Below are 24207 nucleotides of genomic sequence, written 5' to 3'. Positions count from 1 at the left end.
CATATCTGTCCATCAGTATTCTGTATTAGCAGATTCAACGCTTTCAATGTTGAATAAAAGACAAAATACACGGGATGCAAACACAAACAAGAATCACTATCATATAGGTTTTGATGTCCATTGTTTGATGGCAGGTAGTCTACAAGTTAGTACACAGCTAAGGGTGATTATATGGAAATGACAATGGAATGTTATCTGATAACATTCCGAATAAACTCGGTTTATTTCCTGAAAACAGGTCCTCGTCATAGAAAGAGGTGGAGACACATTTTAACATTGAACAACATGACAGCAGATGTCAGATCAAGACAGCTGTGGATCAAGATACTGTTCTTTCACATAGGGGAGTGAGTCTGCAGGCCACCTTTGGTCACACTAATGCACTTGTTCCTTTGGTTGACAAAAATAGAAATACTTTGCAAGTCACATGGAAAATCCAATGGAATGTTATCATAACATCACAATTATTTCCTGTAAACGGCTCCTCTTCATAGCAAAAGATGGTGGAAACACGTGTTAGCATTGAAGAACATGACAGCAAATGCCAGATCAAGATAATATGGGTGAGAAACGTGATTAGCCTGGGCTGCATTGCATATTTTCATCTTTGGGCCCTACCTTACTACATCTGGTGCAAGAGCGCGAGGAGAGTGGCTTTGCTAGTTTCAGTCTGACGCAGTTTTAATTTCCTCCTTCAACATTGTTTAATATGTTGTGCCCATCAGAGCTTGTTGGTCTTTAAAGGAGATTGTCAACAAGAACTTGGTCTGAAGTTAATTGTGCATTATTTCACTATTATTTTAGTGGCGCATTATAAAGATAGTGGCCTAATATACGTCTACATGCATTGAGACGCTATTTCACAGACAGGGACGCTTAACAGCACAGCTGCACATTAAGTTTGTTACAGCAGTTAGTCACAAATTATATTTAATCAGATGCCTTGTGACTGGTGTTGTCATGGTGATATCATATCATGCTGTAATGAATACAAGACAATAATGTAACTGAACTGCACCACTAGTGTCAGTTCAACATATTAAAATATTGTATTTATCATGCAACAATACCTTTTGTGTATTTGTTTTTGTTGTTGTAAATAAGCCAGAAGTCCATGACCACACTTTTCAGGCCCTCCTGTGCACATCTGTGATCTGCAGGCGCCACACTGTTCCATTTGTTGTGTCTGCAGTCAAAAATGACCAGGCCTTTTAAATTAATGTCCAAGCCTGCAACAGTCAGCCGCGGCTCATCCGTATGGGCAGTTGGTGCACTGCCCACCAAAAGTTCATCCACTTAGAAATATTGGTCCTCATTCTCCGGAACGTGAAATAGCAGTCGTAAATATGTCTTCTCAAATGCGATTCCTCAATGTGATTCCTCAAATAACTTCAACTAGCATTCCTGTTCTTCCTTTTTCTTTTTTACCTTGTTTTTCTATTCCTTATGTAAAGTAGTATTTATTGTTACACTAGGTCTCTATTGCTCGTAGCTTGACCGTTCTCTCCATTGTACGTCGCTTTGGAAAAAGGCTTCTGCTGAATTTGCATTTGAAAAGACTCCGGCATATTTACAACTGCTATTTCGCGTTTGAAGTTCAGAAGAAATCCCAGATGAGAAAACGTTGGAGAATATTGTGATATTGAGATATTGTCCTAAATCCACCGAAGTGGAGTTCAGAAGAAAGTCCTTCTTAAATTCTTCTCAACTGTGTTCGAAAATGAGGCCCATAGATCCTTAAAATAAGTGTTTGATCGATTGTTGTTTGTTCAATTACATCCTTAAAAGTAGTGAATCATTTATCTATTTAGTGTCATGTTTATCAGTATAAAACGATTTGGTATGGTTCACCCTGCTCATAGCTTGCCTCTTCTGCTACACTTAGGATAGTACATTTCATGTGGGGCAAAAGACGCCTCTGTACACAGGAACTCCACAGCGCCCCCCACAATTTCTCTATCTAAATCTGTGGTCAGATATGGAACTACAGCGAGTCCCAATAGACAGCTGTTGGGGCAAAAATACATCTTTTAATGTTATGCTGGGACCAAGGCAACGCAACAGTAGGCCTACAATATTAATATTACATTAGTTCATACTAGCAAGTTCAAGGAATAAGCCCAAAGGGCATATTATTAATATTCCGTTATACTGTAGTGTTACAAAACTCACACCATGGGAGAAGTCATGCTCTGCTATAGATTGTAGAAGTAGAAACTAAGTTCAAAATTATAAATGCTACCAGAAATGGAATTGCTCCTGGAACAATTGCTCCTGGGCCAATGGCCAACTTTGCTTCAGGGAGGGGTCTATCTGACCAGCTGATGAGCTCAAATAGTATCAGGTCACTTCAATGCTTGTGTGTTTCAGTGATAAGCATACTGCACTTTCAAATTCACCAAACACTTTGTGGATGGCTAGTGTTAAAGTGTTTGACTAAAAGTGTAACTTTTCCGATCAAGCTGTGTACCTTTTACACAGCCTTCACATATGACAGAAAATGGCTGTTGCTCAAAACTTTGCTGAGCAACAACTACTTTGTATGCCTAGCCTGGGTAGACCGATCACAGATACTGTCTGGCATTACCATTCACTAATGCAAATGCATGTTATTGTTGTTTGCACTGACATACACAATGGCACTTAAAGCATACAGTTTGCTTTTTATCTGTATATTGTCTGTTTACTGTGTATTGTTTTAACATCATCTTGTTTGAGTGTTACCATCAGCCAGATCCACATTCCTTGTGTGTTTTGACATAATACAACTGGTTAAACAAAACCGAATATTAAGTTTTAAATTTCCTAATTTCCCATGGTACTAAAAAGTCTGACCTCTGATGATGTCACTGCATTTGGTCAGTCACCTCCTGAATAAATCAGTTCTAGACAGGAATGTTCCCTTTAAAAGCATTTAATCATTTAAAATGTCACACACCATTCAACACAAGGCATCTGACTGGAATAAAACAAAGGCATGTAAAAGTACATGTGAAGGGATTTACTGGATGGGATAAGACATTTGAAACACAGGATACACACCCTTTGGGGAACAGTGTAAGTTTCCCTTCCACGAAGAAGGCCATTCAAAATATCCAAGTCCTTACAAAATAACAATAGGATTTTTTGATTTATTATGTAAATAACAACATAAATAAAGTGCTTCTTTCAATGGCCAAGGTTAAATATCAGTTGTTTATATCCATTAATTATTCTATCCTCCAACCTAATCAATCTTCTCATCCAGGCATCTATCCATCTGTCTATATACAATCACAGAAGGTTTCACATTTACATTAAGGCAATTAGCAGACACTTCTATCCAAAACGACATACAAAGGTGAAAACGATTTGAGTTGAGAGACCATTTAGGCTACACAGTAGTTATGGGTGCTTGTATTCCAGAGCAATGACATCAGGTCAAGTCCTGCCTGGGTTCCCTGTGTTCTCTGGCTACCCACATCATTCCACTATTCCGCTTCATTTCTGTCACAGTCACTTCGCTGTCAGGCTTTTTTTGCATTCATTAAGCCTGCTAATCTGCCTATGTGTTTCCATCTAGTAAACTGATGAGGGAAGAAAATATAGGAGAGTAAGTACAAAAGAAAATGAGGAATTTCTATTCCAGTTGATTGTAATCCAGGATAATGTAGTTGAACTGTTATTGTTTGTGTTTTAGCATCTGAAAAAAGGGACTATTAAGGACCCTCTCTACTGTTCTGTTCTCCACCAGCCATCCTGCAGACTCCCTCTCTCCATCTGCTGAGTCATCCTCCTCCTCTCCTCCCTCAATCAATCACACTCCTGATCTATCCGTCTGTCTATCTATCCATCTGGTAAGTTTCAGCGTCTGACAAAAGGAGCTATGAAGGACCCTGCTATTGCAGCGCATCTCTCTGCTGTTCTCCACCACCCGTCGTTCTCTCCCCCTCTCTCCACCTGCTGGTTCCTCTCCTGCCTCGGTCGCACACACTCCACCTTCAGCTGCTGTGCTTCTATGCGTCTCCTCCCCTCCACCAGCCTCTGTGTCTCAACCTCCTGTCGTCCTCTCTCTGCCTCCAGTCTCCTGGCTATCTCCTCCTGTTGTCTCTTCTCCTCCTCCAGCCTCTTCCTCCTCTCCTCCTGTAGTCTCTCTTCTTCCTCCAGCCTCCTCCTCTCCTGTTGCTGTCTGTCCTTCTCCTCCTCCATTCTCCTCCTCTCCCTCTCTCTTTCCTGTCTCTGCCTTCTCCTTTCCTTCTCTTGAAGCTCAAGCAGCTCTTTCTTTTTCCTCTCCTCCTCCCGTCTCTTCCTGTCCTCTTCCTCTTTCTTCCTCTCCTCCTTTCTCTTCTGTCGCTTCATTTCCATATCTCTCCTCATCTCCCCCCAGTTTCTCTCCTCTTTTCCCTCCACAGTTCTCACTTCTTCCTCTTCCACTTTCACCTCCCTCTGAGCCTCCAGGAACTTGTCAGGAGTGTAGAGTTCCCCTCCACTCCTCTCCACCACAGCGTCTATCTTCTCTAGCAGCTCCATCAGATGACACGGCTCCATCTCTGCCTTGCTGTTCACAGTGTGGTAGCCTCCCCCACAGCTTCTGATCAGGCCCTGCACTTCCTGCTGTGACAGGAAGTGGTCCCACTTGCGTCTCGAGACCTTCTCTCTCCCAGTAAACAAAATGACAGTCGTCCATAAAGCCTCCTCGCCCAGCATCTGTTGGATCCACTCCACGGCTCTCACGTCCCCCTCTGAGAGAGGCTTCCCGAGAGGGACCACCAGCAGGAAGGCGTGAGGTCCTGGAGCAGCCAGGCTCAGACACCTCTCCAGTTCATCTCCACTTGAAGAGGAAACCATCAGACACCTCGGGCTGTCAATCAAAGAGACGCTCTTCTGTCCAACGTATGACGTCTGCACAGAGCCTCTAGTGGTCTCCTGCTCTTCAAAAGCGTGTCTGCCCAGAATGGCGTTCGCTGTTGTTGTTTTCCCTGATCCAGGCTGACCCAGCAGCACCAGCCGGAGATCGGGTGCACAAGACGTTCTTCCAGATCCTACGAGGCAATAAGAGATGGGTTGCTGGTTAAATGTAAATAGTTTAGTAAATGACCAAATATTCTATTCATTTTAAACTTGTAGTACATCGCAATGAGTACATTTAAAGGTGTAGTTCTTGGGTATGATCTGTTCCACTTCCTGCCAAATTCAGTGTATATCTCCTTGGTAAGTAAGTGCACTCAAGAGCCAAACAATTCAAGTAAATTAGTATGGAATCAGATCAATGCCATAAATATTTTGTAATCTGTAATATACATTTTGTATCTGTAACATAGATTTAGTATCTGTGAAACCATCTACACTTTCAAAACCTATCTACGGATTTCAAATACGAAATGTATCTACACTTTCAAAAACTATCTTCACTTTCAAAATGTATTTACAGATACAGATTTCAAATACGAAATGTATCTACACTTTCAAAAACTATCTTCACTTTCAAAATCGATCTGCAGATACGGATTTCAGTTACGCATTACGGATAGGGATACGGATTTCTGTTACGAATTACAAAATCTTTTTGGCACTGTTTTTACAGCCTTTCTAAAGAGCCAATCAGCGCTTTTGGCAGATTTTCTAAAGCGCCAATCAACACATTGTATCCTGTACTGACTAGCCAATCAGCGCTAGCTTGCTCTGGCAACTGATGGCCTGCTCATTATTCAATAGTTATAACCTAAATCTGCCATCGCTCTGCCTAAGGAGAGATCTCGGGTGTCCCCCGCACGGTTTGAATACAATTCGGTGTACGAACGCCGTGGGGGAAGTTAAACAAGCATGCCTTATGTCTGGCCCAAAGGGCTGATGAACACCTGTACTATTTAGTTAATCTTAGGCTCTGGCGATTCAGAGATCGCTTGGCTGCAGAACGCATTGTAACTAAGAAATTGGTCTCATATATCTCTTCCACTGAGATGCTAGAAAACTCGCTTCCACAAAAAATACACAATAAAATGTTTTCAAGGACTTCAGAAAATGGTTACAAATAGCCTACCCCAAAGTGCCATGAAAAGAAACGAAAATGACATTGCAAGGTGGTTTTGAAATCAGGCTGGTCATTATCCAGCTGTTGAGGATGCATATGCACTTAACGGTATACCCCCACCATCACTTTGCATGTGTCTGGAGAACAAGACAATAGCAGTCTGTCTGCTAAATGTTCTCATCGTGATAATGGGTCATATGAATACTGAATGGTTAACCTAATTAAATGTGAATAGGAGATCGGTCACGAAAATGCTAACGTTAGCTTTCGTTAGCTACCAAAGCAGATCATAATATCTTCCATACAACGACAAGGATCTTTGAAACAGGTGGAACGAAGTGTAATACAAAATCTATATTACAGATACAAAATCTATATTACAGATTACAAAATATTTATGGCATTGATCTGATTCCATAAATTAGCATATATAAATACATAACATGTTGGTTCAAGAACACAACAGGGATTGGTGTTATTTAATTGGTAACAACCTTTCGCCCGAAATTAGCACAGCACCTTCAATTTAAGAAGGAGCGATGTCATTTTCTGTGGTGTAAAAATGAGCTCAAACTCACCGTTTGAGAGATCCATCACTCCTCAGGAGCCTCTGCGGTGTGGTGAGGTAGGTTTGTTTACGTAACGGCGGTCAGGCAAACCACTGCTGGACACCGCAGTGCTTTTACTTGTTCATTCCTAAATGACAGATAAATACAAAAATTTCACCTAAAAAGTGTGCATGCACGCAGGATCCGTAGACAAGCATACTGTTTTTGTCTCTTTACAATGAGAACAGAAATGCACAGAGGAATAGAGCTCCTTTAACATATTCCACTCTGTACAACAACAATGAAATACTGAGAAAAGGCATTTTCTTCTTTATGTCTATAACAACCATTTTCAATACATGTAAATCACTGCAACATCTGTTACGTCCCCCTACCCCTAGGGGTCATAGTTTACCCTTGTGCCTATTTTGTGGCTTTGCCTATTTGTTTATGCTTGTGTGGCCTGTCAGCCGGGACGGAGCCCGAAACCTCTACAGGCCGGGGTGGCCGTCCAGAACATAGACATAGAATACGGAGAAGCCTCTTCGCCTGCGTCAGCCCGTTGCCGAGATGCTAAACTTCGCCGCCATTTTCGGTCCGGGGACACCTGGCCTGTAAACTAACGCGAGAACCATAGACCTTATATGTCTATGGCGAGAACGGTGGAGCTGCTGTTTATCTGGATAAAAGCACTATAGCGTTTACATTTCTCAACTGATTTTACCGAGTCATTTTTATATTCAAGGGTTTATGATCGAAGTCAAGTTCCCCCCAAAAGTTGTCTCCGTGTTATTTTGAATCTCGATAGTAAGGCTATAATGGCCATAGACATATAAACATGTGCATATGTTTATGATAATTGCTGAATTTACACATTGCGATATCTCCTGATAAAACGTTGCGCAAATGCAAACATATGCTGAACTCACAACTGATGTGTAAAGCTTTTCATAGACGAAACATTACTTGAAAAAAAATGAAGGTGTTTAAATAAATTGTGCCAAGTACATACCAGTAGCGTATGGTTTTTTGTATATTTAACTTAGCTTTTCTTGTTCCTGTGTTAGATTAAGGTAGAGAAATGTAAATCACAGTAGGTCTAAATGAGAGGGAGACATTTGCCTATCTACAGACCTGCTTTGCCATGTTATGCCTTGTTTGCTCATAATGTTGGAATGTCAGTTAGGCTGGCTGTGCATCCCCAAGCTGAACACGACTGATGACGCAAATGACCCCCGTTTCAGTATGGCGGCCAAGTTTGTCACCAGCCAGAGGTGAAGGGGGCGTCTCCGTATTCCGTATTGTCTATTGTCCAGAAGGGTCTCACTCGACTGTGCATCAAACAGTGCAAAAAATATCTCAATAACAAACATTGCAAAAAAGTGTCAAAACCAATGCATATATAACCTACATTTGAGTTTTGGGGCAACATACCAGAATGACAGATAAATACAAAAATGTCACCATAAAAGGATCAATGCACGCGGGACCTATAAAATAAAATAATATAAAGACTTACCATTAGAGAGAGCCATCCCTCCTCATGAGCCTCTACAGTGTGGTGTGGATAGGTTGTTTACAAATCACTGCCAGGAATCTGAAACCCAAATATGAACAAACTGTAAACACACTGACTACACACACACCCGCACGCGCACGCACACGCACACGCACACACACACGCAATGTGTCCAACCTGTCCTGTAAGGTGCTTTGAATCACTGACTACACACTAGCTCACGCACGCACGCACTGTGTCACATTTCAACACTTTGTGTCCTTTAAGGTTATTGCGGTGTATAGATAATTGTGCAAGGTGGTGAGCTGGGTACAGGTTTTAGTGTGTTAACGTGTGACAGACTGCACCAACTGTAGAATCCCATCGTCTCACATGAAGTTAGGCCCACATAAGATTATGATAGATGGATAGTAAGCCTTCCTGAAGGCAAATGATAACATTTGAGCTGCCAATTATTGCCATATTCTAACATGAAGGGTGCAAAGATGTCTGGATAGAATGATGTGTTTCTTAGTGAGTTCACGTGTGAATTACCAATTATCCATCCAATCCTGATATTAAATGTTTATTTTTATGGTAAATATTTTCGTTGAATGGTAACTTCAGCTATTGATTGGTTAGGTAGCGCTCTAGGGTGAGTGTTAAAACTGTTCCATAGTGCTCATCCAACAACCTCATGGATTCAAGCAAAAGTAGTCCTTGTGTTTAGGAGCTGATTGAGTAAAATATGAATGCTCATCACTTTTTAAGTAGAAAAGCAAAATAAATATCATATGAAAAACGTGTAGCACTACCTGACGGTTTAAATGTAAAATACTCAAAAAGTTGCTATACTGTAGGCCGGTGTAACCTGCTTCGAAGTGGGCGTCAACAAAAGGGTTACTTCGAGGCTGCACTACTCCTCCACGCTAGCTCTTTTGCTACTTTACCACCTAAGGGAAGTGTGCCCTCATGCAAAGAGAATTAGCCTACACTCACATGGCCAAACTGCAACCATATCGTTTACACAGAAATCACATCCGAGACTGAGAGTTGTAAACTCGCCTTGTAGCCTACGCAAAACAATGAGACTGATGTTAGAGGGCCACCAGGGTTACAAGCTCACAATTAGGTCGACGTGAGCAAGTTTAGTTTACTGGTCCACCAAAGACACTGACGCCTTCCTCCTTATGTAGCCTAGGACTATTCTCTGTTCGAGCGACTGTATGGCGATTGGCTTTATTTGGGTCAAGTACCTTTGCATAACCGATGCCAGTGACGTGTTTACCACGCAAACTCGTAGTTTAAACTATATCCAAACACAACAAGCAAATGTCGTGGGTTGAGTAATAAAGCTGTTCGTGCTTCATGATATGTACCTTCTACGTGTCAGTATAAAACTTCAGATATTACAGTAGCCTAGCAAATGTGTATCTTGTTTTCTTCTCTATCGAATGCCTGTCGGTGCATTTCAGTGGCTAAACTAAGCAACTGGCACTGCCGTGTCTATCGAAATCTCTCCAGCGGTGTAGCCAAATTATCCACCGATTTAAAACGTTTCTTACTCATCCAACGATAGAGATGTTTACAAAAGTTGACAAGAATCTCACCTGATCTTTAGGTCCTTTGCATTTGATGAATAAATCCAACTTTTCGCTCTGGCTACTTCTTTCTGTCGGTGACGTCTCACACGAAACCGAAAGGTTGATCTTGTAAACAGGAAGGCTGCTGCAGTTTAAATTACAAATACTAATGTGAGGTTAATGTAGCCTACTTCAGAGGCCATGCAGGTGAGACGTCAGATGTAGAAACACCTGTATATGAAGTGTAATTGCGGTCACAAAGTTTTCAATGTTGTCTCCACTATGTGGTATCTTGAGCTACTAAAGATGTTTAGCTGTATGTTTGACTCAATTTCCCATCATGCATGTAACATGTCACTTCCTGTTGAGCGTTTGGCTGATTGACTGAATTACGTGAGTTCAAGTTTAGATAGGCTTGAGCTACTTGGTAAAGACAATATGAGCTGTAATATCCTTTCTCATGCTCTCTGAAGAACTGCGAGCTGTAATATACTCTCTTAGTCTACAAGCAGGCAAAAGTGGTATTGTATGTTCTGTTTGGTTATCATTGTAATACAATTTAAGATTGTTCTTGTGTTTATGAGCGTATGATTGATTGCTGTATGTGGACAATGAACTATTGACGTAGATGGGTCATTCTACAGATTCGGTGCCGTTTCAGTAATATCAGTGTCCCAGGGCTTACTACTGTTATAACTTTACAGAACATTGATCAAACTAAACTTAAACTGCAGCATTTAAAGGTTTCATATGTTTTTAATATGCAATAGACATTAAATATTTAAAAATATATTTATTTCATTATTTTTCTGTTTGCTGTTCTTATGACTATTATGAAATCTGCATGTCCCCATCAACCATCATGAAAATAGCATGATGCATTTTGAGTATACAGTTTAAAATAATAATGCTTTTTTTTTGTCAAATTCAATCAAAATGTCATCTTTTCATGGATCATTAATTTTCTCAAGAAAAGAAATTGCATTTTCAGAGACATTTTCTCATAAATGTAGGCTTGTAACCCTGTCCTTGCGTTTCATTCAACCCCGTAACAAAAACATTCCCCCCCAAAAAAATAAATAATGGTTTGATCCTTTTGACATCATTTTTGAGTAAGTGACATCATCAAAGTCTTCACAACTGGATGGTGTAACAAGAGGTAGGTGTGTCTCTCATTTTCTATGAATATTATACAGTTTTTATGTACATAAGGCCTTTGTCGAGCTCAGGTGTTCAACCCTGTTGAGGGGTAAACTCATAGCTAAGAAGGTTTTACGAAAAAAGTGCTTTCATAGCTGTTAAGTATAACAAAATCTAAATTGATAAATGCCATGAGGCACACTGATAGCTGCTAGCATTCCAGAATTAACAACTATTAGCACAAAATCTTCAACCCCGTCACATTCAACCCCGTCACATTTTTCTGTTACAGGGTTGAACAGATTTGACAAATTTGCTATATTTAAAGTATATTGTTTGATACACATAATGTTTTGTTATTGCTGTGAATGCAGGTGTACAGTATCAACAAAAAAAAACTAAGAATTTCATAAGGTCATTTGAGAAAGTCAACAAAGAATTTCCAGGTCATTGACTTGTCTATGCTTTCAGATTCATCAATGGCAAAAACAGCAGCAAAAAGGCAGTAAGAAGTACAGGGCAAGAAGGAATACCGATCAAGAACGAAGGGAAAGGTACCTCAGGAGTGAACACACAAGAAAAAAGGACAAAAAAGGATAAAAATGTGGCATGTACGCTGCTTGTCCATTCAACCCTGTTACATGATTTTCAACCCCGTTACATAATTTTCAACCCCGTTATGGTGTTTCAGCCCTGTTTTGAGATGAATTTTGTGCTTTTTTGTATCAAATAAATAAGTTATGAAATCAAGAGATTTGTTTCATGTGTATTATATCAGGATAAATAAGTGAAGGTCAATTTGGTTGAAATTAGAAAGTCTCCTTAGACATTTCTAGCCTAAATGCGGAGATATTTGACAAATTTCATGATCATAACCTGCAAAGGCTGGTGTTTTGTCAGGTTTGTCAGGTTTTCTTAATTTTCTATTTCTTTGTAATATGTCATTATTTACAAGGGACATCTAAACTGGGAGATCATGCCAGAAGCTGCCCACAAGCTTACTTAAAATATGTATTGTTGAATTGCAAAATGGCCGTGACGGGGTTGAATAAAAGCAGGGACTTGTTTCAGAAATCTTGCAAAATAATAACTTAATTGTTTATGTTAAGGTGGGAAAAGTTATTTTCTATATACTAAACATATTACCACATCACATCAAATCAAAAAAAGTTTAAAATTGTAATGTACTTTTTTTCATCTTCCAAAATCTGAAATGGCACCGAATCTGTTGCATATATTTTACGCGATGCATTCTTTTATTTTGCTTTTGCAGATGCTGCAGATTTACACCATAGCCTGAAGGCAATAGTTTTGTGTTATTTTCTAAAGGAATGTGGCCCCATATTGTAAATAGGTTTAATGAAGTGCTGTAACTCTGTGCACTTAGGCTAACGTTATATGCCAATGCTTCTGATCGGATGCTGCAGATTTACACCATAGCCTGAAGGCAATATTTTTGTGTTATTTTCTAAAGGAAAATAAATGAAAGAAAGAACAACAGTTTCGTCTCCGTCTCCCCGTTACTTGACCAGTGTTACACAAGTAATACAAGACATGTCTTATATTCATTTCTGTGTAGTTCTACAGTATTTTGTGGTCTGTTTGTCGGCTCTATAAAGAACATCAGTATTAAAGAACCTGGACCTTGGATGTGTGACTCATAAGGGCGGCATATGAAGATTACTGTTGGCTGATAGGTGGGGAGAGGTCCACTGTTGTCAAAGTGGGCTCTTGTAGTCTTAGCACTCTGTTGATTTACCATTTACTTCTAGATTCCTTGGTCCATGAACACACACACACACACACACACACACACACACACACACACACACACACACACACACACACACACACACACACACACACACACACACACACACACACACACACACACACACACACACACACACACACACACACACACACACACACACAGGGAAATTAGTCATTTTATTGGTTGTATTTAAATGTGAGGATGAATATGTATTTACAAATGGATTGAGATGTTTGCCCTCATTTCCTTTCATTCTAAATTTGCCTGACTTCTGCTTCTATAAGCCTAATAGTGTACAGGCATAACCCCTTAATCTCAAGACCTTAAACAATGACTTCCTTCAACCCTTCTGAAGCCAATAAATGTGAATCTGATCATGAATATGTATTGATACATGATGAATTGAGTTGTTGTCCAGATTCTTCTGAAGCCAATACCTTGTGATTTCACTCTTCCCTTTTGAGTACGTTTTGAGTGGTGCAAGGTTATTGCAAGAGGGCATGTCATGTCTGTATTTTTTATTTATTTTTTAAAGTGCATTAAAAAGGTTAAAAATACAAATGAAATGTAAAGTACATTAACAGAGAAATAAAAGATAAGAACATGAAATAAACTCAGATGCTCCCTCCTCTGAATCATGCTGTTATTAATAAGCATCATCCTCTGATTCTGTATCAACCCATGATTCTGTACCAAAATATAATCTCCTGTCAGCTGTTAATGCTGCTCCTGCTGCTGACGCTACTCCACCTCCTGCTGCTCCTCCTCCTCCTGCTTCTGCTTTTCCTGCGCCTCCTCCTGCTTTTGCTGCTGCTGCTCCTCCTCCTGCTGCTTTGGCTGCTGCTGCTCCTCCTGCTGCTTTGGCTGCTGCTGCTGCTTTTGCTGCTATTGCTTTTGCTTTTGCTGCTTTTGCTTTTGCGTTTGCTGCTGCTGCTGTTTCCGCTGCTTTAGCTGCTTTTGCTTTTGCCTTTGCTACTGCTGCTACTTCTGCTGCTTTTGCTGCTCTTGCCTTTGATTTTGCTGCTGCTGCTACTTCAGCTGCTTTTGCTGCTCTAGCTTTTGCTTTTGCTGCTGCTGCTGCCGCATTTACCTTTGCTGCATTTGCTTTTGATAAGGCATTTACTCCTACTGCTACTGCTGCTGTTGTTGCTGCTCCTACTGCTCCTCCTGTCTCTACTGTTGCTCCTACAGTTGCCAGTGCATCAAACACAGCAGTGATTTTAGCTCTTTTATCTTGATCTCTGAAGTCCTTCTCCTTTTCTTCAAATCTCGGCCTCCTTTCTTCTGCAGCCTTCATCTGTGCCTCTCCCCTTTTTCTCTCTTCAGTTTCTAACTTAATTTCTGCTTGTTTTTTCTTTCTCTCTTCCTCTGCCTTCCGTGTCTCTTCCTCTTCTCTTTTCCTCTCCTCCTTTTCTCTTATCCTTCTCTGCACCTCCTTGTACATCTCACTGGTGTAGTTTGCTCCCCAATTTCCCTTCACCATGGCCTCAATTTTCTCCTTTAGCTCTCTGACTTGAGTCCTGTCTTTACTCTTATTGTTGAAGACATGATATCTACCCCCAAAATGTTCAGTAAGACATGAGAGAGCAGGACTTCTGCACAGAACATCCTTCACTGATTTCCCCTCCAGCACATCCCCATGAGTAAGAAGCACTATAGTGTATTTCAGCGCCCCCTCACCAAAGTTCTCCTGGATCCACTTCACAGCATTTCTCTCCTCCTTTGTGAACCTCACGCCTAATCTGATCACCAGCAGGAAGGCATGAGGGCCAGGCAGAGACATCTCAAAACACTTCTCCATCTCACCATTCAGCTCTTCAGTAGGCTTTTCTGTATGAAACAATCCTGGTGTATCAATCACTGTAATTTGTCTACCATTCACTACAGTATGTTGATTACTGCACATTTCAGTCACAGATTCAAATGAGACGTCCTCTTTAAAAGCTTCCCTCCCCAGGATGGTGTTTCCTGAGGCACTCTTTCCAGAACCAGTTTTCCCCAGCAGCACGATCCTTAGTGGAGACACTGTGGAGGAAACAGTCAAAACTCTTAAATTAAATGAGCAGTAATTTTAGAAAAAGACAGGATCTATATCTGCATGTCCTCACCCACATAAGTTATCAACACAAAAGGGTATTGCTAGTTTTCAGTCATGTGACTACAATAGTTAGCTGGCGGGCAAGAAGAACAGCGAAAATGGCGACAAATAGTGGACAACTTCGAGCAGTGCCGCTACGCCATCAACCACAGACCATACCACTAGCCAGACAGAGATATTTAGAAAAAATATATATATTAGGAACTTGTGATACATTTGCTGCACCCCCCCTGACATTTTTATGTATTTAACCTCGACGAAGTCCCTGCCTGAGCTCCAGTGTGGAGGTATTTACCTATCTATCTAATAGAACATCTTTCCCCCTACACATCTCAAAAACTGAAAGCCTACAAAAGCACAGATAGTTATTTAATTTTCAGAAGGGGATGGGTAAAATAGAATGGACTCTACTATGACTTATTCCGTGCCATTGAGTATTAATTTAGTCTATGGTAATATGGGTTTACCATATTACTGAAAGTATGATGTGCACAAAAGGTCTTTGGTCCATGACCAAACATCAGTCAGCCGGATATATTAAGCATGTCAAAATGAACATTAATATATACAAATGTACTCACTTTTGGGAGGTGGAGTAATGCAGTCACTCCGTGTTCCTTAAGAGATCAGTGCACAACAATAAATGTTACTTAGAAACGCATGCAGACTGTATAATTACAATAAGTTTGTCTAGAATTAAGTTAAAATATTGTGTGTATGATGTCTTTCTATACTGAACCCTTTGGAATGCTGTTTTGGTAATACACAGGACTGTAAACCATATGTGCTGTAGTACTGTTACACCCCTGGCACACAGTGTTTTGCATGTTTGTAAATTAAAACCTGTAATACAGGTTCAGGTTGAGAGGATTAGCCACTTGTGGGATGTCCCCACATAATAGAACACGGCCTTAAAAATATTTTCTGTCTATAACTAAAATAAAGAAATCAACATAAAAAAGACTTATACAGTATATATTGTAATTTTGAGCTGTGGTGAAGGTCGTTTTGCTTACGGTTCTTGGGTGGCTGAGCTCTACTCTTCTCCAACGTAGTCCTCTGCCTTGTCTAGCAGTTCCAGTCTCCAGTTCTATATATAAAGCCGCACAAGGGTTTAAGAAATGGTTGAGAGAACAAGACCATTAATCCCAGCACCTGATAACCTCTCTGAATGGCTAACATGTGAGTGCTTAGCTGACCAGTGATGCATTCACACAAACATTTTTGTTGCGCATTGATCACAAATAAATAACCATCACTTTGAACACCGTCCACAACACGGTCTACAGGAAAGGCATCTCAGACCAGGAAAGACATAGCTTCTCTTCACTGGTTGGAATGAAAACATGCTAATGAAAGAAGGGCTAAACACGCCCTGATTGGTTAGAAAGTCCCTGTAATGCTTTGTTGTTGGACTCAAACCAAAGCTGACATAGCATGCTATGGTGTTGAGGCAAAGTGAGAAATATGTATCTCAGCTATCCAAGTAAACATTTTTTCAGTGGTACACAAAAAGAAAAAGAAAAAGTCCCCACATTTAACAATTGCACATTTGGGAGCTTAAGTAGTAGTTGGAGAAGCTCAATATTTCATTATTCCATTCTTTGATCATATTGTTTAAGACTGACAAAAGTTACTGTTCTAATTTACTGTGCACCAGACAAAAGTTAGATTAAATGTGCAGTCCGTGATTCTGGTGAAGGTTGTTAATATTTGAGATCAACAACAAATCAAAGTTCACCCTTCCGTTCTCCTGAAGTTATTTTCTGATTGCACAGTTAGAACAGAGGGATAGCTGGAACATCTTAAATAACTCACAATCGCCTCAACCACAATCTGTGACTAGCTCTGCACATGCTCAGAAGCATCCTCTTTGACGTTGGTAAATGTTATGGATGCACCCCTCTCCAGGCTAAAGATATCAGCCCAAGTATTTTTACATTATTTTGACATTATTTAACACCATCTTCCTTTCCCACAGTGGGAATCCCACTGAATAGCTTTTGTCCTTAGATCACAGTTAAACTGATTTTAGATGATTTTGATATTTAATCTGGGCAATGAAAGTGGCACATTACAAGACTTGGTCTTCTTTAAGGTTATTGCAGTGTATAGATAATTGTGCGAGGTGGTGAGCTGGGTACAGGTTTTAGTGTGTTGACAGACTGCACCAACTGTACCCACGCTGTAGAATCCACTTATCTCTCATGAAGTTAGGTCCATATAACATTATGAATCAATCATACTACTAAACAATCATGTGTGGATAGGTGAGTGTTCCAACTGTCCCATGCTGCTCTTCCAACTGGCCCAGGATAAGAGAAAAAGTACTCCTTGTGTTTAGGAGCTGATTGAGGAAAATATGATATAATTCGCCCCTTCCTCGTGGACATCAACACTGTCAAAATCAATGCATACTGTACCATAGGGTCAGAACCATTATTGTATCGGTAAACACCCCACTCCTTGTGAATATGTTCTCCCTTTGTGTATTCGATTCATGTAAGTATGTCTGTGAGTTGCATACTGTAAGTGCATAAGTGTATTACTACTGGATGACCTAAATGTAAGGATTAATAAAGTATCCATCCATCTATCCATCCATCTATCCATCTAATTGTTCATCACTTTTTAAGAAGCCAAGCAAAATACACATCATATGAAACATATAGGTATGTTCTCAATTATTAGCTTTGGTGTGGTAGCCTAATGCAAAAAGCAAAACGGGTACAGTACCACTACCTGACGGCTTAAAAGTTAAATAAATTGGAAATACTTATTGTTATACTGTAGGCCTGCATTAGCTGCTTCGAAGTGGGCGTCAACAAAAGGCTCACTTCAAGGTTACACTACTCCTCCACGTGAGCTTTTTTTGCTACTTTAACACCCAAAGGGCTCAGATACACATACGCGTCTTTTTTCAGGAAGAAACGCTTCAGTAACGCCTTGGCAAAGTGCGGCGGCCAAAACAGAAGCGGTGCGCTTCCCTGCCTTGCGCTGGAAAGTTGAGAATAGTTCAACTTTTAAGCGCACCTAAAAAACGCTTCAAATACGCAACGCGTGGTGGAGAAGGGGCGCACGCTTTAAACGCGCCGTACCATAGGAATCAATGCATTTGCTCGCGTCCTGTTTTTACAAAAACGCGTATGTGTATCTGAGCCCAAAGGAAGTGCGCCTCATTCAAAGAGAATTACACTCACATGACCCAACTGCAACCATATCGTTTACACAGGAAATCACATCTGAGACTGAGAGTTGTAAACTCGCTTTGTTCTAAAAACAGGATTGACTGATATATTAGGAGACGGAGACCTACCAGGTTGGGCTATCAGTTCACAAATAGACTGACGTCAGCAAGTTTAGTTTACTGGGCCACCACAGACACTGGCGCTTTCCACGTCATGTAGCCTTGGACTATTCTGTGTGAGCGACTGGATGGCGATTGGCTTTAAGTGGGCCAGGACCTTAACATAAACGATGCCAGTGACGTGTTTACAACGTGAACCCATAGTAGTCAAACTATATCCAAAAACAAGCAAATGTCGTGGTTTGAGTTATAAAGATGATCATGTTATGTATCTTGAGCGTGTCAGTATATAACTTCAATTATTACAGTAGCCTAGCAAATGTGGATCTTGTTTTTCATCTCCATCAGACGCCTGTCGGTCGTTTCAGTGACTAAACTAAGCAATCGGCAGTGCAGTGTCTCCCGAACTCTATCCAGATGTGTAGCCAAACTATCCACCGACTTAAACCCATGCTTACTTCTCCAGCGAATGAGATGTTTACCAAAGTTTACAAGAATCTTACCTGGTCTATAGGTCGTTTGCATCAGATGAATACAACTTTTAGCTCCGGCTAATAATTTCTGTCGGTGACGTCTCAAACGAAACCGAAAGGTTGATCTTGAAAACAGGAAGGCTGTTCCTGCGGTTCTTACACGTCAACAATTGTCAGCATACAAGGAAAAGATTTTAACGCACGCAGGGTGGGTTCAAATATTTTACTCGTGATAAGTCATATTACAAACGCAATTTAATAACTGTTAAAAGTCATTTTATATTGTATGTGATATTAACATTCTTAATGTAGTTTGTGAAACACATAGGCAATAATTGATAATAACCTACTAGTCCCATCGAGCTTGATTATTATGATGAACATTGGCTATTGATACGTTTCAATCTAACACCAATACCATGATGTTCATCACTAACATCAATACTTATGTAAGGGTAATGTAATCCAAAGGCAATGCAGGTGAGACGTCTGATGCTGTCATTTTTTCCAATACATTAGTTTTCATATTTTGTCAATAATCTATCCATTACATTGTCAATCTACCTTCACATTAATGAACAGGACATGGCTAAATGCTCACACCAAACAACACACTTTCCAACCAGCAAAATCGTATTTATCTTTATTAATTCAAGGCATAGCCTAGAGCAGTGTACAAATCACAAAAGAGCAACAGCTGTAACATACATTATATACAGTATGTGGCATTGCTAAATAAACAACTAATGAAATTGTGTGTGTGCGTGTGTGTTATAAAGCATGCATGTGACTAAAAACTCAAGGACTAAACCACAACAAAAACCAGTAGCAGTGATATAAGTAAAATACAGTCCATGTGTAAGTGTGTGTGTGTGTTTGTGTGTGTGTGTGTGTGTGTGTGTGTGTGTGTGTGTGTGTGTGTGTGTGTGTGTGTGTGTGTGTGTGTGCGCGTGCCTGTGTGAAGCAAGCCTGTAAAAACAGTGAAATATTTTAAAGGTTTGACCTGAAAGATTGGTGATTTCAAACACTGTAAGCAGCACTGTGCCTGAGGGGGTCTGCTAGAGCGTACGCGTGGTATACTGATTGGCACTGCGTTCACAACCATAACACCAAGAGGCTCAAACTTGTCAAATAACACTTTTGCATTCAGACATTCAGATACACCCATCAGGTTGAGCTGCACTCTTAACAATATGATATTTGGAAAATGGGCATATCTTAACAGGAAGTCAGTATTACAATACATTCACCTCAGTGAGACCAGTTACTGAGATACAGCCATTGTCCCCCAATTTAAAAAGAGGGGATTGTAATGGAAATTATGTATTAAAGGAAATAATCATTAATAACCTTGCTTGAGATTTGAGACTTGTATTAAAAGTTAGGCACTCATGTGAAGAAATACTGAGTGGAAAAATACTGTGACATTCTGTGCATGTGATTGTGCTACTGTGTCCAAAGTGGCTTCCTGCAAAAAGAAGAAGCGTGCACTGAGCTGATTAAAATGCAGAAGTAAGGGGCCACGAAGACGTCTGAATTTGTGCTTGTCTGTATGTGCTGATAACAATAACAAGTCATGTATCTGTTTGGGCGGGGTATCTGCCGCGCTTGGATGACACGTTGTGTAAGCTAAGAGTTAATAAAAGGGCTGAGCCAGCCAAGGGAGATCAGAGCTCTTCTAGGGACTTCCCCAAACAAGACCTCTCCTTTGACTGTCAAGGTTTAAACATATGTTCTGCCTCACAGTGTGGTTTGTAATCTAAACTTAAATGTCTAGATAAGGGATTTTTCCCTGACAGGGATTCAAATATAAATTGACCTATCTCCGCTAACAATCATGTGTTCTTACAAATAAGGAGTCCTTGAAATTGGAAGGATAAAGGAATACCAATATCTCAGTGTATTTCACATTTAGGTTACCTGATGACCTTTTTACTATAACAAATCTATATTTTGATAGCATGTGTAGGTAGCATATCTAGGTGTACATTTCAACTATTCTAATTTAGAAAGTTTTTCGGTCAGTTTCTCTATGTCGTTGTTGCAGTCATCTACCACATAGGTCACAACACCGTCCATAGCACCAAACAGATTTCCCAACCCTGAAGCACGAAGCTCTTCTTCTTTACCATTCTCTCTGGCTTTATAGAGGGCCCCGCCCTCAACAAAGGTCATGACTCCTTGTAAAAAAGAAAAGTAGTTTTTACATTCCTTTGCTTTCTTGATCTTCTTGTGAATTGTTGATCTCTGTTGTTCTTCCTCCTGCCTCTTTATCTCCACTGCCTGCCTCAGCATCTCCTCCTCCTCTTTCATCCTCCTCTGGGCCTCCTGGTACATGGCGTTGGTGTAGTATCTCCCTCCGTTGTGTATCACCATGGTTTCAATCTTCTCCAGCAGCTCTGTGACTTGAGTCTGATCAATCTTATCTTCGTTGTTGAATACGTGGTGGTTCTGGCAGCTCTGGACAAAATCCTTGAGGTCGGCACTGCAGGCCAGAAAATTTGCCACGGATCTCCCCCTCAACTGGTCGCCACCTGTGAATAGCACTATGGTGTACCTGGATGCCCGCGGCCCAAAGTTCTCCTGGATCCACTTCACTGCGCTTTTCTCCTCCTCTGTGAACCTCCCCAGCCTGATCACCAGCAGGAAGGCGTGAGGCCCAGGCACAGACATCTCCACACACTTTTCGATCTCTCTTTTCATCGTGTCGGCGGCCATCGTTGTGTCAAACAGACCCGGGGTGTCAACCACGGCGACCAATTGGCCACTCACTATAGCAGTCTTCCTCTCGCAGGTCGCAGTGACCGACTCGGGCGAGAATTCGGCACAGAAGTGGTCGTTGCCACCCAGGATGGTGTTTCCGGTGGCGCTCTTGCCTGCTCCGGTTTTGCCAACCACAACGATCCTCAACTCAGAGCCTGAGGTGACACAGCCAAAGATAGTGTGTGCATTACTGACGAGTTCTAACAAAAAAGTTGCAAATCATTGTTTATGATATGGTTAACGATGCAGTCTAAGGTTCTGGTTTGTTGGTATTTGAGCTCAACAACCAATCACATTCCACCCCGCCTGTCTGTCCTGCTGAAGTGACTTTTCCATTTACAAAGACCGGACTGTGTATGAACAACTAAGCCTTTGAGGAGAAATTCCTGACAAAAAAGTGTAGATAATTAGAATTGCGTACCGTACCTTTAAGTCAGTTTTAGATGTGTCATTCTGTGGACATGTACTGAGCCAGAATGACACATGATGATTTGATTCTATAGTGATGAGTATCATCTAGGACCCAATCACATTAGGCCATTCTGAACAAGAAATAATGGAGTCCTTATACTCCTTTGTAATACTATAATCTGGAATAAAATGGCATTACATACGTAAATGTGCACCATTTTGTACCGCAGGACTGTCAACTTTCAGGCTTTCCTGTCTCCATCTATAAAGAGACTGATCACCGGTACCTGTTATTTGGGTGTTAAAGTAGAATGGAGACAGGCTAGTGCTGCTGCCGTGAGCAGAATATTCTGTACCGAAACTGGCTCCTTCAGCCCCTCCAGAGGAACTCCCTGAAAGACAGAGAGAGGAGAGGAGGAGAAAGAAATTGATGAGACAAGGAGATACTATTACAGAAAAGTCTGACAAGCAATATTGATTGAACTACAATTCAATCAATTTTAGATAATCATCATGTCAAACTGGATTGTACACAGTCTCTGTGGACACATGTTACTATGGTGTCCTAAAGAAAGGAAAAAACACCAAAATAAATACAACTGCCAGAAATGACATGCATTTGCAATTTAGTTTTTCATTTAATCGAGCGACCCTTGTGGATGAGTGTGACGGTCGTGGAGCGACCACACATGTTACTATGATATCCTAAAGAAAGGAAAAAACACCTAAATAAATACAACTGCCAGAAATGACATTCATTTGCAATTTATTTTTTAATTTAATGGAGCAACCGTTGTGGATGAGTGTGACGGTTGTGGTGCGAATGCACATGAACCGCACACTCCTGCCCCATCTTTGCAACCACAATTGCACCCAAACAGACATGGTTTGCACACACACACACACACACAAACACTCAGACCACTGATTGCAATTGGATCCACCTCATGGAAACTGTTAATTGCCTAGACTGGCAGGGGGACACTACAAATGGTCTAGGCCATACCACTTGAGTAAGGTGTTTTTTACAAACATGTGAGACATTATGTATTTATATTTTACATATTTGTTTCTTTGTTTAATATTGAGGAAATACAATTTGTATGTCTCCGAGTCTGTGAGTCATTGTTGTTTGATTTCGTTTTTGTGTCTACCCCTTTGAGTAGAAATGGTGCTGGCCGCCAGGTATATATCTTCATTGTTCTGTCTAGTTCAGCTGGTCTTGTCTTGTCATGTCTGTGGACCTGTTTTTGACTGCTGATTTTCGACCGCTACTACAGTTAGAGGCTAAGCAGGTAAATTTAATAGAGCTAGGAACAGCAGCAATTTGTCCTCTACCCCATTTAGAGTCTGAGCAGGTGGGACTATTGGAGACTGTTGCTTGTTGTCCTCTGTTTATTTTGAGAGGCTTAGCAGTTCTTCTGGGTAGTTTGAACCCTATTTAAAACTTTATATTTGAGCCATCACTCCTTCTCTGAGCTTTTCAGGCCAACCCACACATTTCGACGGCAACCAAGGCTCGGTCCGTCACAATGAGTATGCATAGAAAATAAAAGAACAGCTGATGACAGAGTTGACTTTTCGTTTTCTAAAAAGAGTTTGGGTTGAGTCGACGGGGATGACTGACAGCTGTCACCCTGCTTCTAGGAGATCTAACCGTGCCTTACCTCTCTCTACATCACAAGCTCTGGCATAGCTAAGCATCCCACCTCCTTCCCTTTCCCCTCCATTTCACTATCGCCAATATTGAGCTCTAAGCTCACATTACCACTAGAGGTCCCAGGACCACAACCAGCTACCAAGCCAAACATGATTATTATCAGCGCTCAAAATCAAGCATCCTGACGGTCAAAATAGTGAACCACATCAATTTCAGGTCATTGGCACTGTAATCTAAATATTAACTCCATTAACTCCATGAAAGCATGTTTCTGTGAGAGAGTAACTTGCCTGATTGCAGGTCCTGCTCCAGGTTCAAGGCCAACTGGTTTAAGTTCATCTTCTTCAAGATGTCTGACACGACACTGCCACAGTTGCTCTCAAAGTAGGCCTGCACCATCATGGCCACTATGTCATCTACAGTAGCCTTCTCCAACCTCTGCCTGGTGATTGGGCCACGGTCCCACAGGTTGTGCTTGAACCTTTTGAAGTTTTTGGGGTCAAGACCCTCCAATGTCTTTATCAAGACATCTGAGACTCCTTTGTTGCTCATGTTGGAGGTTCGTTCAGCAGCTAGACTGGACGGAAGCAAACAAACACAGAATAAAATAGTTGGGCTTTATCGGTAAGACATTTCCCCAGCATGTGTGTGTGCATCAGTTGCAATAGATACTTGGTTGTAAATAATCAGACATAAATAAACACATATTAGATTGTGCTCATTGGATGTTGGTTCAGCAGTCACTGTTTAAATGGAAGCAAGCAAAGTAACAAACAAACCAAACAAAGTGGTGTGAGTTGTATTAGTAAGATATTGCTAAGATCAAAGCATAGTATGACAGAAGCATCAGTTGCAATAGAAAATCAATTATAAATAAACACTCAGTTACTTTCCATTACTTTAGGTGTCTTCACGGCAGAAAAAAATTCACCTTTTGCAATC

At 40.8% G+C, this 24207-nt stretch overlaps 2 protein-coding genes across 2 annotated transcripts; both read right to left on the bottom strand.

The window, feature by feature from the left end:
* Window positions 1–6700: 6700 nt before the first annotated feature.
* On the bottom strand, window positions 6701–17870 carry LOC308368059 (GTPase IMAP family member 7-like; the record flags this gene model as incomplete). The annotated part of the gene is made up of 3 exons (XM_080842108.1): window positions 6701–6706; window positions 13644–14578; window positions 17852–17870. The coding sequence occupies 3 exons, from the start codon at window positions 17868–17870 to the stop codon at window positions 6701–6703; spliced, it is 960 nt and encodes a 319-aa protein (XP_080698234.1).
* Window positions 17871–19648: 1778 nt separating this feature from the next.
* LOC308368050 (uncharacterized protein) lies at window positions 19649–23817 on the bottom strand (the record flags this gene model as incomplete). The annotated part of the gene is made up of 3 exons (XM_080842096.1): window positions 19649–21349; window positions 21893–21997; window positions 23556–23817. 3 exons carry the CDS (start codon window positions 23815–23817, stop codon window positions 20427–20429), a joined length of 1290 nt encoding a protein of 429 aa, XP_080698222.1. The 3' UTR covers window positions 19649–20426.
* Window positions 23818–24207: the final 390 nt, after the last annotated feature.

This window comes from Sprattus sprattus (genome assembly GCF_963457725.1).
Source record: "Sprattus sprattus genome assembly, chromosome: 1".
Classification (NCBI taxonomy): domain Eukaryota; kingdom Metazoa; phylum Chordata; class Actinopteri; order Clupeiformes; family Clupeidae; genus Sprattus; species Sprattus sprattus.
Note: the sequence above shows the minus strand (reverse complement) of the source record. Positions and strands in the feature narration are given on the sequence as shown.